Below are 12554 nucleotides of genomic sequence, written 5' to 3'. Positions count from 1 at the left end.
TCAGATGCTCCCCAAGATGCCTGCCCAGAGACAGTTGAGAGGGGCCGGCACAAAGGGAGTATATGCTGGTCTGCAGCCCCACACTCACCTTGATTTCCCACTGAGAAGCCACCTCTACCCATTCCTAAGCCATGTGGCCTCATCCTTTCTAGGTGGACATGTGACTCAGGTCTGGCCAATGAGAGGCTGCCATTCCCTGGCCAGTGACTGGTTGGGGGACCCATGACTCAAGTGGGTCAATGAGAAGCTTCCCTGGGACTTTGGTGGCTAAGCTGGTTGAATGAAAGGCCAGGCGTCTCGGGCAGGATATGGGGAGTGTGTAGCTATTGCCATGAGAAATAGGGCCAGCAAAGTGATCCAGGCAGGCCCTGGATCCAGCCATGAGCCCCTGAAGATTTCAGTGACCTGGGCCCAGACTGCCTGGGGCTCAGGAAGCAGCTTACCTGGTCACCCTCAAAGTCACAGAGCGCCTCCACAGGAATGGGCTTGAGGGGCGTCTCCCGGCGGTACTTGAGTGGCACCACCTGCTGCCCGCGCTTCTGCAGCCCCCGCACCACATCCTCGTACTTGTCCAGTGCCTTCTCCTGGTCCTGTGGGCAGCAAGGCCAGGGTGGGACCAGCAGCCTGGCCTGGGGTGGGTGGGCGCCCTGAGGCTGCTTGGGCAAGGGTGGGTGGGGTATGGGAAGATCCCCACCACCACTTACGTCCAGTTCCCGCAGCAGCAGCTCTATCTGGTACCGGTCTTTGAAGTCAGGGCTGTATTTTTGGTTCAGGTCCGAGTCCACTTTGTGCAGCAACTCCTGGGCATCCTTCACATCTCTGTGGAACTGGGGAAGAACAGGTAGCCCTGTCACAGATAGGAAGCCACCAGCAGTCCCTCGGTTTTGGTGTCAAGCTCAGTCTCAGGTGGGCCCGGCTTCCCATGCATCCTAGATCCAAGATGGGACCCTCTGCAAATCTCAGGACATCCCTTCCCTCCCTTGCCTGCTTGGCTCCTGGGGGCCTCATGGGAAGAAGCCGGCTCCTTCTCACCAAGCCACAAGACAGCACCGCTAGGATGTACTGAATTGCAGTTTATAGTCTAGTAAGTTGAGATTTTTTTTTTTTTTTGGTGGTGACTGAGTCCAGAGAGCACTGAGCTACATCCCCAGCCTTATATATATATATTTTGAGGCAAGGTCTCACCACACCCAAAGGTTAGGCTTTCTTTTACTCCATTCCTCTCTATGCTAAGAACACCCTGACAACACCATATAGTCTTGGGGCACATGATGATATCCTGGTCAACCACACACCACAATCTATCACCTACTGACATCGTAGCCATTTCAGTTTGTGTAAGTGCACTCTATAATGTTTACTCAGTGGCAAAATTGCATAATGACACATTTCTCACATCCCATCTCCTATCACTAAACAGCGTGTGACTGTGCTCTCATCTTGAGCCTTACTATGCGTCCCTCCTTTTGTTCTTAAAAGTTCTGCCTTCTTTCAGCCATCAACTTTCAATTCATTCATTGTCTGCTGCTCCCTGGACTGGACACTTGGGCCGCAGCCTGGAGTGAGATCCCTAAAAAGCCCACAGAGTGACTCAGATGCCCAACCAGGAGTTATGGTGTCATCTGAGTTCATGTTTCGATCTCTAAACCCGTCACAAGAGTCACCTGCAGCTCTTGTTTAAAACACTTAACCTCTGGAAATAAGCACCTGCTAATAGCCCCAGTGCCGCTGACCACCTGTACTGGAGACTGCCCAGACATACAAAGGAATGTGGTACTGATGCGGGCTGCAACACACGTGAATCCTAAGGCCACCGTGCTCAGCAAGAGGTAATAGTTGCACGGTATCGTGAATGCAATCAACTATACACTTAATATTGGCTAAAATAAGCCCAGTGCAGGGACACATGCCTGTAGCCCAGCTTCTCAGGATGCTGAGGCAGGGGGTTAGCTTGAGCCCAGGAGTTGGAGGCCAGCCTGGGTAACAGAGTGAGACCCTGTCTCAAAAAGGGGGGGATCACTAAAGTGGCAAGTTTTATGTTACATATAGTTATCAAAATTAAAAGCTACACACTTATTCCTGGGCCCCAGCCTGATCTTCTGAATGAAACTCCCTCTCCTCGGTCCCCAGGGAAGTGCTCAGCAAGCCGGGGACATACTGTGTACAACATCAGGGATGGGGGCGGGGAGGCATCTCCGTGACTTCAAGGCCATGTGAGGCACATGGTACCCCTGGCGTAGGGGTGTGGGCAGGTGGTACCTGGTGGTAGTCCTCCATGAACTTCAGGTGGCTCTCCTCACAGATGAGCAGGTTCAGGTACTCCTTCCAGTCCGCATGCACGGCCTCCATGTGTGCCTGCCAGGGAAAGAGGGAGCCAGTCACCACACATCAAAGGAGGGATTGGTGGGGTTCTGGGCCAGGGAGCAGGAAGGGAGGGAGGTATCTCCTATCTGTCTGGAGACAGATCCCACAGAGGTAGACAGGCCCTGCTCAGGGGTAGGAGGAAGGGAGGAAGCATGTCGAGGAGCCAAAGGGGGCTGCCATGTACAGATGCTCAGCTTGTGCACTGCCCAAGGGGCAAGCAGGGACTGGGTCAGCTGAGCAGTACCTTTAAAAAATTCTCACAAAGGTATTACAGGGGCTTGAGTGTCCTCCTAAAGTTCATGTCCACCTAGAACTCAAAATGTGGCCTTATGTGAAAACAGGGTTGTCGCAGATTGACCAGGTGAGAATATCAAGATGAAATCATCCTAGAAATAGGGTGGCCCTAAATGAAATGACTAACGTCCCGGAACCTGGGACAACTGAAATAGGAGGATTCCAAGTTTGGGCCCAGCCCTGGGCAACTTAGGGAGATCTTGTTTCAAAAATTTTTAGGGATGAGCTAGGGATATATCTCAGTGTCAAGGCCCTGTGTTCAATCTCCAGTACTAAAAGAAAAACAAACAAACGAGAGGAGCAAACACAGACATGGCACTGGAGATGGCCAATACTCCAGACGTGGGAAGAAGTGGGAAACGTCTCCCGCAAGGTAGTACAGCCCGCCCACATGTGGATTTCATACTTCCGGCCACGACAACGGGCTCACACATCTGCTGTGTAAAGCCACTTAGGTTATAGGAATTCAGTACAACAGCCCCGGAAGTAAGCCATGCGGGTGCTTCAGGAGTCTGGGGGTGAGGCAGGACATGGCGAAGGATGAAGGTGACAAGGGGAGGCAGAGTCGGAGCAAGATGGAGTCAACCACACGGAGAGACACAAACCAGGATGCAATCCCGGGACCTCACCTCCAGGGCTGCCGTACTCCAGGCAGCCTACAGGCAGAGGCCACAGGAGAGGAGCCCCCACTGAGAGCAGCCCCCTTCCCTGGGCACACTCACCTCAATGGCGTTCCTCCCAGGGTGCTCAGCCACCAGCAGCTGGTCACCCTCATTGTGCAGCTTGTTGATCCTCTCTTCTTTGGCTTCCAGGTTCCGATGGATGAAATTCTGCAGGAGGACAGAGACTCAGCACCTGCCTGGCAGCCCCATACCCCTCCTGGCCCTCCCCAGGCCCGTGCCCACCTCGTACTGGCGCCGGCGGCTGGGGTAGTCAAGGTTACAGTCGCTCCAGTCATACTGCATGCGGCCCTTGGCCTGCTGGTCCAGCCAGTACAGCTCGTTGGTGCAGCGTTGCATGTAATCCTGCAGTGAGCTCAAGTGCTGCTGTCGGGCCTGGGATGCTGCCTGCAGGTGTCGGGACAGATAGTGTCGGGCCTGGCCTCCCTCCCACTCCTGCAGTGTCAGGATCTGGCTACCCGGGGCAAGCCCAAGTCCAGAAGCTGGACTCTGACACTTGTTCACTCAGCCAGTGGTTACTGAGCATCTATTGCATGCTGGGCATGGCTCCAGGCACTGGGGACAGATCAGTGAAGAAGACTGGCAAAATGCTCATGGGACTGACATTTTCCTGAAGCCTCAATTTACCCATCTGTAAAATGAGGATAACAGCAGTGCTGACATGTAGGGCACATAGACTAGCATACAGCTGGTGCTCAATCAACTGCGGTAATAAGTTCTACTTTTACCTTTTTTTTTTGTGGTGCTGGGAATTGAACCCAGGGCCTTCACATTGAGCTTCATTCCCTTTTTCTAGTTTTTATTTTGAGACAGGGTCTTGCTAAGTCACTCAGTTCAAGTCCAAACTGGGCTTGAACTTGCAATTCTCCTGCCTCAGCCTCTGAGTGCTGGAATTACAGGTGTGCGTCACCATGATGCTTTTATCTTTATTGTGATCACGTTTAGAAAGCTGAAGGGAAAGGTGCATCTGGAAGTCTTATGGCGGAGAAGAGGAACCACAGCTCACGTGTGCAGAGGGCCCTCCGTAGGCCAGGACCGAGGCAAGACCTTCTGAAATGTTAGCAGCCCTGTGAGCAGGGCTGGAGCATTTCCTGTGAGCATTTCCTGTGAGCATTTCCATGGGAACTCCATTTTCCAGATGCAGAAGCATCAAGTTGTCAGAATCAACAAGCAAGGGTAGTGGCAGTCTGGCTCCTGTTACGTGAAGCTGCCTCTGTGTTTTCTGCCACAAGGGAGCATTTACAGATCACTTATGCAATGCTAAAGAACATGCATTCTGCTCGGTGTGCTGCCACAAGCCTATAATCAAGAGGCTAAGGCAGGATGATTCTAAGTTCAAACCCAGCTTGGGTAACTTAGTGAGACCCTGTTTCAAAATTTAAGGGAGGGCATTCTGGCACAGATCTATAATCCCAGCACTCTGGGAGCCTGAAGCAGGAGGATCTTGAATTTAGACCCAGCTTGGACAACTTAGTGACTTAGTGAGACCCTGTCTCAAAATAAATTTAAAAAATAAAATGAAAAAGAGTTGGAGATGTAGCTCAGCATAAAGGCTCTGGGTTCAATCCCCTAGTATTGGAAAAAAAAAAAAAGGATGTATTCTCTAATGGTCTGAAAAAGAAAACAGAAGGAAAGGATTATATACTTGGCCCAGAGCAAGTTCTTAACAAAGAAATAAGAAGCACATCGCAAGACAGGCTGTACCCTGGGGTCTCTCAGGGTCTCCACAAAGCCAACAAGGCACGTGATCACCTCTCAGGAAGGGGCTGGAGCATGGTCTCTTTCCACATAATCCCCTCCTGCTGAGTGGGGACTGTTTACTGCACACCCTCACTGCCTTTAGGAGAGGAAGGGATCCCTAGGACCCGTGAGCTCCCATCCCGTGGTCCCAGGGGGTCTCACCAGCAGTTTCTGGTACTTGGCCTGCAGCTCGCTGTCCTGCTCCTGAGGGCAAAGCCAAGGGTAGGTAGGGTCAGGGTCAGGGTGTAGGGGGGGCCCTCCCGGCTTCTCCATGCACCACCGCGTGTCCCACCTTGTCCCCGTTCTTGGTCACGTGGGGCCCGATGGCCTTGACCTCATTGTGGAAGATGTTGTGCTGCTCCACCTGGCTGTCCACCAGCGGCAGGTCTGTCCCGAACCTTTGGCTGCTCAGCTTGTCCTGGTGGCGGGAAGAAGCCAAGAGGAGTGGGTGGGGCTGGGCTTGCAGTTCTCCCTGGAGCCTGTTCTATGCCCCAGACTAGAAAAACGACCTCTTCCTTCCAGGGTGGCCAGGGTCCGTAAAGGTGCTCAGGGAGGCCACAGGCACCTGTACTGCTGACCACCCGCCTGCTGAGCCTATCCTTAGTCTCACAGAAACTTCAAAAAGACCGCACAGCTACTGTTCCGACATCACAGATGGGGAAACAGAGGCTGGGGAAGCAGAAGCCACGTGCCCAGGGTCACAAGACTGAGAGCCAGCGAGTAGGGCCTCAGTGTGAAAACACTGCAGCAGCTGTGAGTTGATCTTTGGTGGAGCTGAAGTGGAGACTGCCCCCAGCCTGCCCCAAGAGCCCTGCCAGGACTCCAATGAGCTGGGGTTCAGTGGGGGCAGGGTCTGAATCTCCACTGCATCTGCTGTGCAGCTCCCACCTTGGCAATGGCCTCCCCTGAGTCTTATTTTTCTTATCATCACAGTGTCAGGAGATCTGGGGACCCAGCCCTCCCAGCAGCACCATGGTGGCTCTGTCCGTGCCCCCACCCACCCGGCCCACATACCAGCTTCTCCTCCACCAGCGCTGCCCAGTTGACCTGTGGGCTGACCTCCTTCGCCACCAGGCTGTAGACCTGCTTGTGTTTCCCACGGAGGTTGGCCACACGCTCCTTCAGCTGGCGGATGCTGAGTGGGGAGAGGGACCCCTGGACTGGTGCAGCTTGTTGGCAGAAGCACTGCCCGAGCCTCAGAAGGGACCTGACCCCAGCTTGGGCTTTCTGCTCAGGGACTGGGAATACAGGGTCATGGTGGTCTTGGGTTCTAAACCATCACTATATTCTTCTCCCCTCCTTCTGTCCAAGGCACCTCAAACTTTCTTCCTCCATTAACATTTCTTGGGGGGTCATGATGTGCCCAGGCCACAGAAGGTTTTGGAGCCCACCATCCAGCAGTGGCACGTAAGTGTGCCCACTATGCACAAGAAAAAGGGGGTGGTGGGGTCCCAGAGATTGCTGCCTTGCCAGGGTTGGGGTGCTGATTCACTCATGGCGAGCCAAGGTGTGAAGGACAAGTTTGGGGAGTCAGAATAGGGGCCTCAGGCCTTGAGGGGACTCACTACAAAACTCAAGAGGTCACACAGCATGACAGCTCAGGGAGCTTGGACCAGAACAAGGGACATCAACTCTCTGAGCCTCGGTTTCCCCAGCGGCAGAATAGGGCTTCCGTGAGGACAAGGTCAAGCATCCGGCACATGCTGGCATCATCCAGTCAGCCCTCCCTAAGCCCCAGCTGGGTTCCTGTAGCCACCTGGTCCACAGACCAGAGAGGCTCCCCGGGGCCCCAGAGTTGAGGGGACCTACTCCTCTGCAATCATGTCCCCCTGTGGGTGCTTCATGTGCTTGGCGACGGCCGCGTCTGCCTCCAGGATGTACAGCAGCTTCTCGGAGTCTGACACCTTCTGCAAGGCCACGTCCTGGTGCTCAGGCTGCTGGCCCTCCTGCAGCCGGGCCACGTCCTGTAAGGGCCACACGAGAGGGGACAGCAGGCAGGACTCAGAGCAGGACAGCAACAAGCAGTTCCCCTGGCTCCTTCCAGCCTTTCCTCTGGTCCCTCAGTAAACGGGCTCAAACACCTACTGTTACGGCCTACATCTAAGATGTACCCCCTGAAAAAGTCTTGTTAAGGAGACAGAGACTGGTTGGAAGTCATTCTTTCTCCAGGCCCATCTACCATGGTGCTCCTGCCTTGGAGCCAGCTGACTGAGGACCAAACCCACTGAAACTGTGAGCCGAATATACCGCTCCTCCTTTAACTTGCAGGCATCATTATTTTGTCCTAGCATCAAGAAAGCGAATAATACACGTACTATGTGCTGGGCACTGGGTACACAGCTGGGAGTGGAAAGGACATGACCCCACTTGCTTGGCACTCACCCTCCAGTCTGGGAGACTGCTAGCCTCGTAGAGGTGACTGCAAGTTCAGCACAGGTCGTACTTGTGAAGGAAATGCACCAGAGAGGAAATGAGGGGCCCTATTTTAGCTCCACTGGCCAGGGAAGCCCCCTCTGGTGAGGTAGTGACACAAACTAAAGAAGGATAGCAGGAACTATGTTGTAGGCAGGGGCAACTGTCTGTGCAAAGATCCTGAGGCAAGATAGAGCAAGCCATGGTTAAGGCCTGGTGAAAAGGTTGCTGTGGCTGGAGGGCAGGGATGGGCTGGGACACGGGAAAGAAGGGCTGCACTGGGACCAGAACATACAGGACCAGAGGGATGCAGAGTGGATTTAAGGGAGGAATCAATAACGCAGGCCCATTGATGCTTCAAGGTGAAGCCTCCAGTCTTCCACCGAGCAGACTGAGTGCAGAGCAACACTGAGGCACCCAGGGGCAGCCAGTGCCCCTGTCGCTGGTCTCTGGGTTTCCATCTCTATATCAGGAGCAAGACAAGACCCATCTTGAAAAGAGAGAAAGTAGGGGCCGGGGTATGGCTCACTGGTGGAGCACTCGCCTGGCACGCAAAGGTCCTGGATTCCATCCCTACCACCACCAAAACAAGAGGCAAAGTAAATTGGGGGACACAGCTCAGTGAAAAAAAGACACACTACATCTCAAAAACACATGAAGTGAAAGAAGCCAGGCACAGATGCCAGGCTGCGCATGATTCCATCTGTGTGAAATGTCCCAACAGGCAGACTCCAAGACAGGAGAGAGCGGCAGCCTGTGGCAGGGCAGGAAATGCATGAATAGAAACAGCCCAGAGAGCTTACTGGGAGACCAGAAGTTCTGACTTGATTCAAGGAAACAGCTGTACATTTGCTAAAGGCCCTAAAAATCTGACCTTCCATGCGTGAAATCTGAGCATTTTATATGTAGAACATGCATCAAAACAGCTCTTAAAAACAGACCAGGAAGGAGAGGTGCATAGCTCAGTGGTAGAGAATATGTTTAGCAGGTGAGAGGCCCTGGATTCAACCTCCAGGACCAAGAGATAGATAGATAGATAGAAAGAGAGAGAGAGGGAGGGAGGGAGAGAAAGAGAGAGAGAAGGGAGAGGGAGAGGGAAAGAAAAAAAGAGAGAGAAGAAGGAAGGAAAGAAAGAAAGAAAGAAAGAAAGAAAGAAAGAAAGAAAAGAAAAGAAAAGAAAAGAAAAGAAAAGAAAAGAAAAGAAAAGAAAAGAAATGGCAGAAGAGAAAAAAGAAATGAGCATGGGTACGTGACAGCTGGTATAAAGACTCAGCTACCTCCTGTAGAGCCAGGCTTGGTGGTGTACTCCTATACTCCCAGCACTCTGGGAGGCTGAGGCAGGAGGATCAAAAGTTTGAATCTAGCCTGCACAATGTAATAATTTAGTAACACCTTGTCTCAAAATAGAAAAGAAAAACGGGAGATTAGGATGTAGCTCAGGGTGAAGGCCCTGGGCTCAATCCCCAATACTGCTAGATAATTAGACAGATTGATTAATTAATTAAAAAGCTTCCTCTTGGAAAAGAGAAGATGTCCAGACCACCCTTTCCTGGCCACTCAGGGAACGCAGAGGGGGCTGGGAGACAAGCCCCGTGGGTCAGAGCCAGTGGAATCAAGCATCCCTACACCCTGGGGCTGGCCTGGCCAATTAATTACAATAAAACAGCATGCTTGTTGGCTTGGGTGGAATTTCATCCACTCCTTCCTCCCCAGCTGACCTGAAGCTCTCCCTGGCAGCCCCAGTGGCAAAGATTAATTTTGCAGAAGGAGAAGTCCATTAATCATTACCTAATTCAGGCAGGTGGGGACAGAAAGCAAGCTCTCAACACACCTGTGCGACTGGGACAAAGGACCAGAACAGCCGAGGGACGCTGTGTTGGCGTACGGGGGTTTAAAGTCAGCAAAACTGACTGACAGAGAGAGAGGTCAGCAGAGAGGTGGCCTCTCGGGGATATGGACTGGGGCGATCACCAGGAGCTTTCTGGAAAATGCTCTCTATTCTGCCTGGGCAGTGGTGACTCTACTTACTAAGGCAAAATTTCAGAGGTGAACTCAAATATTGACACTTCTATGTGCTTTATATGCGCTATGCAAGGTTTCTTAAGCCAGGTGTGGTGCTCCATGCCTGTATTCCCAGCAACCTTGGAGGTGGAGGCAGGAGAGCTACAAGTTCAAGCACAGCCTGGGAAATTTAGCAACTTAGTGAGACTCTGCCTCAAAAGTAAAAAAGGTGGTGGGGCGGGGGGGGGGGTGTGCACCTCCAAAGCCCTGGGTTCTATCCTCAGTGTCAAGGGAAAAAACGGTAGAGATTCAGGAGATTATCTGGGTAATAAAATTAATTATGTCTTCGAGAAAAAGAAGAGACAAGATTGGTTCTCACAGCCTTCAAAGCATGGCTTCCTCTTTAAGGCTTGCTGAATCGAAGCGGAAAAGCAGTTCAACACGACCTCCCAGGACTTGTTGTTACTTTGAGTCACTCTTCCTGGCAAATACAACGAGGGGGGCAGACCCTGTCACACTCACACGCACACTCACACGAGACGCTCAGATGGACACACACCAATGTGTTTCTTGCTGACAGATGCCTTGGCGGGGGAACACTGTGGGATTTTACTTTGTTAAACTTGTCTATCTGCCCTGAAATGTTTGTAACAAACACATTATTGTTGTGAGGGAAAAAAGAGGCATGCAAGCTGCTTTTCATTTTAGAAAGAGAAAACACCAAGCAGGGGATGGAGGGAGAGGAGACCCAAGAGAAGACAGAGCAGCTGTGTGGGGGCTGCAAGAGGGGCCAGGTGTGTTGGGGGGTTGGGCACAGCCCTGGGGCAGCCAGAGCTGGAGGACCAGGGAGACATGGGACCTGCAGGGACACGTGTGTGAGTGTGTGAGTGCATGTGCATGCGTGTGTGAGTGCATGTGCGTGCGTGTGTGTGTGTGTGTGCAAACCTGTCCCCTCACGCCTCTAGATGCCCTCAGGGTGAATAACTAAGCCGTTAGCGGTGGCCAAGGTGGGAGAACCAACCCTGCCTGAGCCTGGAACAGCAGTGGGGCCAGGCAAACCTTGCCCTCTCCACCCCTAGCGCCCAACCCTCTTGGTGGGACCCTAATTACCACCCCAGACTTAGATGCCAGATAAAATTCAGGCTGCAAGTTAATCTGAATTCTAGAGAGCAATTTTTTAAAGGTACTGGGGATTGAACCCAGGGCCTTTGTACTTAGCTACATCCCCTACCCTCTTTAGTTTTCATTTTAAAACAGGGTCTCACTAAGTCGTTAAGTTGTCCAGACTAGGCTCACACTTGCAATTCTCCTGCCTCAGCCTTTTAGAGTGACAATGGATAACTTGGTAGTATAAGGCAGCCCAAACATTGCGGGGCCCTATGATCCTAAAACTCCATTTGTGTTCTGAAATTCCAATGTAGCTGGGCCTTCTGTGTTGTTTTCTCTGCTCAGTATGGCAGCCCCACCTGCAGGCTGCCCCTGGGGCCAGGTCTGTCACTGATTAGTCACCCTGGCCCTTTTCCACCTCAGTTTCTCCAGCTATGAAATGGGTAGAAGCCCAGAAAGGCTGGGCTGGGCCAGATGTGCACTGAGAAGGCAGACAGCTCAGAAGCTGGTGTGTAGGCACAGACAGGGCAGAGATGCTGTGCTCAAGCCTCAGGAGAGTCTGCCAGCCACCGTTTTCCCTGTGTTTCAGAAAGGGAGACCTAGGCACGAGGGCAGCCTGCGTGGCAAGCCTGGTGGCAGATGTGTGAGGGGTGGAAAGCGGCTGGGGATCACAGGAACCCTGCCTGGCGCCTACAGAGTCCTGTGGAACCTTCACAACAAGCCCCAGGTGGGGTGATGGCGCTTACCCTCTCAGAGGGAACCACCCGGTGGGGAGGAAAGGTGACTTATTCTCCCAAGGTCACACCGGGAGTGGTGAGGCACATCAGACCCCAAGGCTGGTCTTTTTCCAGACCAGGAAAGCTTCATTGGAGGCAGCAAAAGCTCAGTCCCTGGAAGCCTCCTCCCCCATGACCATGTGCTGCGTGCAGGGGGACTTCCTGACCCCAAGCAGAGTGATGTGGGGGACTGGATCTTTCTCGGATGGGAGCCATGCTGTGCACTGCAGGATGCTGAGCAGTATCCCTGGTCCCCACCTCTACGGACCAGGAGCTCTGGCTTTACACAGCTATGACAACCACAAATGTCTCCTGACATGGCCACATGTCCCCCGGGGGGGGGGGCAGAATCTTAATTCAGGGCAGGAACCTTAATTCAGAGAAGCCCTTGGTGTTGGGGGGCACTCACACTTTGCATCTTGGCCTCGGTGTCCACGATGTTCCTCTCCACCTGGTCCGCATTCTTCTGCAGCTGCTCAATCAGCTCCGAGAGCTCCTTGTTGGAAATGCTGTGAGCAGAAGGTGAGGGGACTTGGATATGGGACGTGGGCTGAGGAGCTGCGCTCCCAGCAGCTCCCCACCCTCCTAGGTTGAGCAGGAGCAGTCCACTGAGCCTCTCAGGAGCTCAGCTGTCCCTACAGGGCTATGTCACTGAAGCCCCACAGAAAAGGCTGCCCCTGGGGTGGGGTGTTAGCTCCCGCTTTGATCATCCAGTCTAATGCTTCTGTCTGCCATATTGGCAAAATGCATTAAAAAAAAGCGCAAAACAGTACCAGAGTTTGAACCCAAGACTTTTATACTGAACTACAATGACAACCACTTTTATACTGAACATTTATACTGAACTACATCCTTAGGCTCCCTTACCCTCTGCTTTTTTTGTCTTTTTGAGACAGGGTCTTGCTATGTAGTTCAGACTGGCCTTAAGCTCACTTTGTATCCCAGGCTGGTCTCGAACTCGCAGCAATCCTCCCGCCTCAGTCTCCCGAGTGCTGGGATTACAGGCATGCGGCACTATGCCTCGCATTTTGTTTTGTTTTTTGAGACAAGGTCTTGGCTATGGAGTTCAGGCTGGCCTTAAACTCGAAGCAATTCTCTAGCTTCAGCCTCCTGAGTGCTGAGAATATAGGCATGTACCACCAAGCTCGGCCCAGACTCCTATTTTTAAACATTTTCTTTT

General features: G+C 52.6%; 1 protein-coding gene across 1 annotated transcript in view; it reads right to left on the bottom strand.

The window, feature by feature from the left end:
- The window catches only part of Ppl (periplakin), a 45490-nt gene that overhangs the window by 12648 nt on the left and 20288 nt on the right, over positions 1–12554 (bottom strand). The window contains exons 2-11 of the mRNA XM_005391258.2: positions 11784–11883; positions 6888–7042; positions 6093–6213; positions 5371–5496; positions 5241–5282; positions 3564–3725; positions 3381–3488; positions 2260–2355; positions 705–827; positions 444–590 (exon numbers count right to left, since the gene is read on the bottom strand). Coding sequence (XP_005391315.1) covers positions 444–590; positions 705–827; positions 2260–2355; positions 3381–3488; positions 3564–3725; positions 5241–5282; positions 5371–5496; positions 6093–6213; positions 6888–7042; positions 11784–11883 — 1180 coding nt within the window. The remainder of the gene's footprint in view (positions 1–443; positions 591–704; positions 828–2259; positions 2356–3380; positions 3489–3563; positions 3726–5240; positions 5283–5370; positions 5497–6092; positions 6214–6887; positions 7043–11783; positions 11884–12554) is intronic.

The sequence above is a fragment of the Chinchilla lanigera genome, unplaced genomic scaffold, assembly GCF_000276665.1.
Source record: "Chinchilla lanigera isolate Chin_1 unplaced genomic scaffold, ChiLan1.0 scaffold00041, whole genome shotgun sequence".
NCBI lineage: Eukaryota > Metazoa > Chordata > Mammalia > Rodentia > Chinchillidae > Chinchilla > Chinchilla lanigera.
Note: the sequence above shows the minus strand (reverse complement) of the source record. Positions and strands in the feature narration are given on the sequence as shown.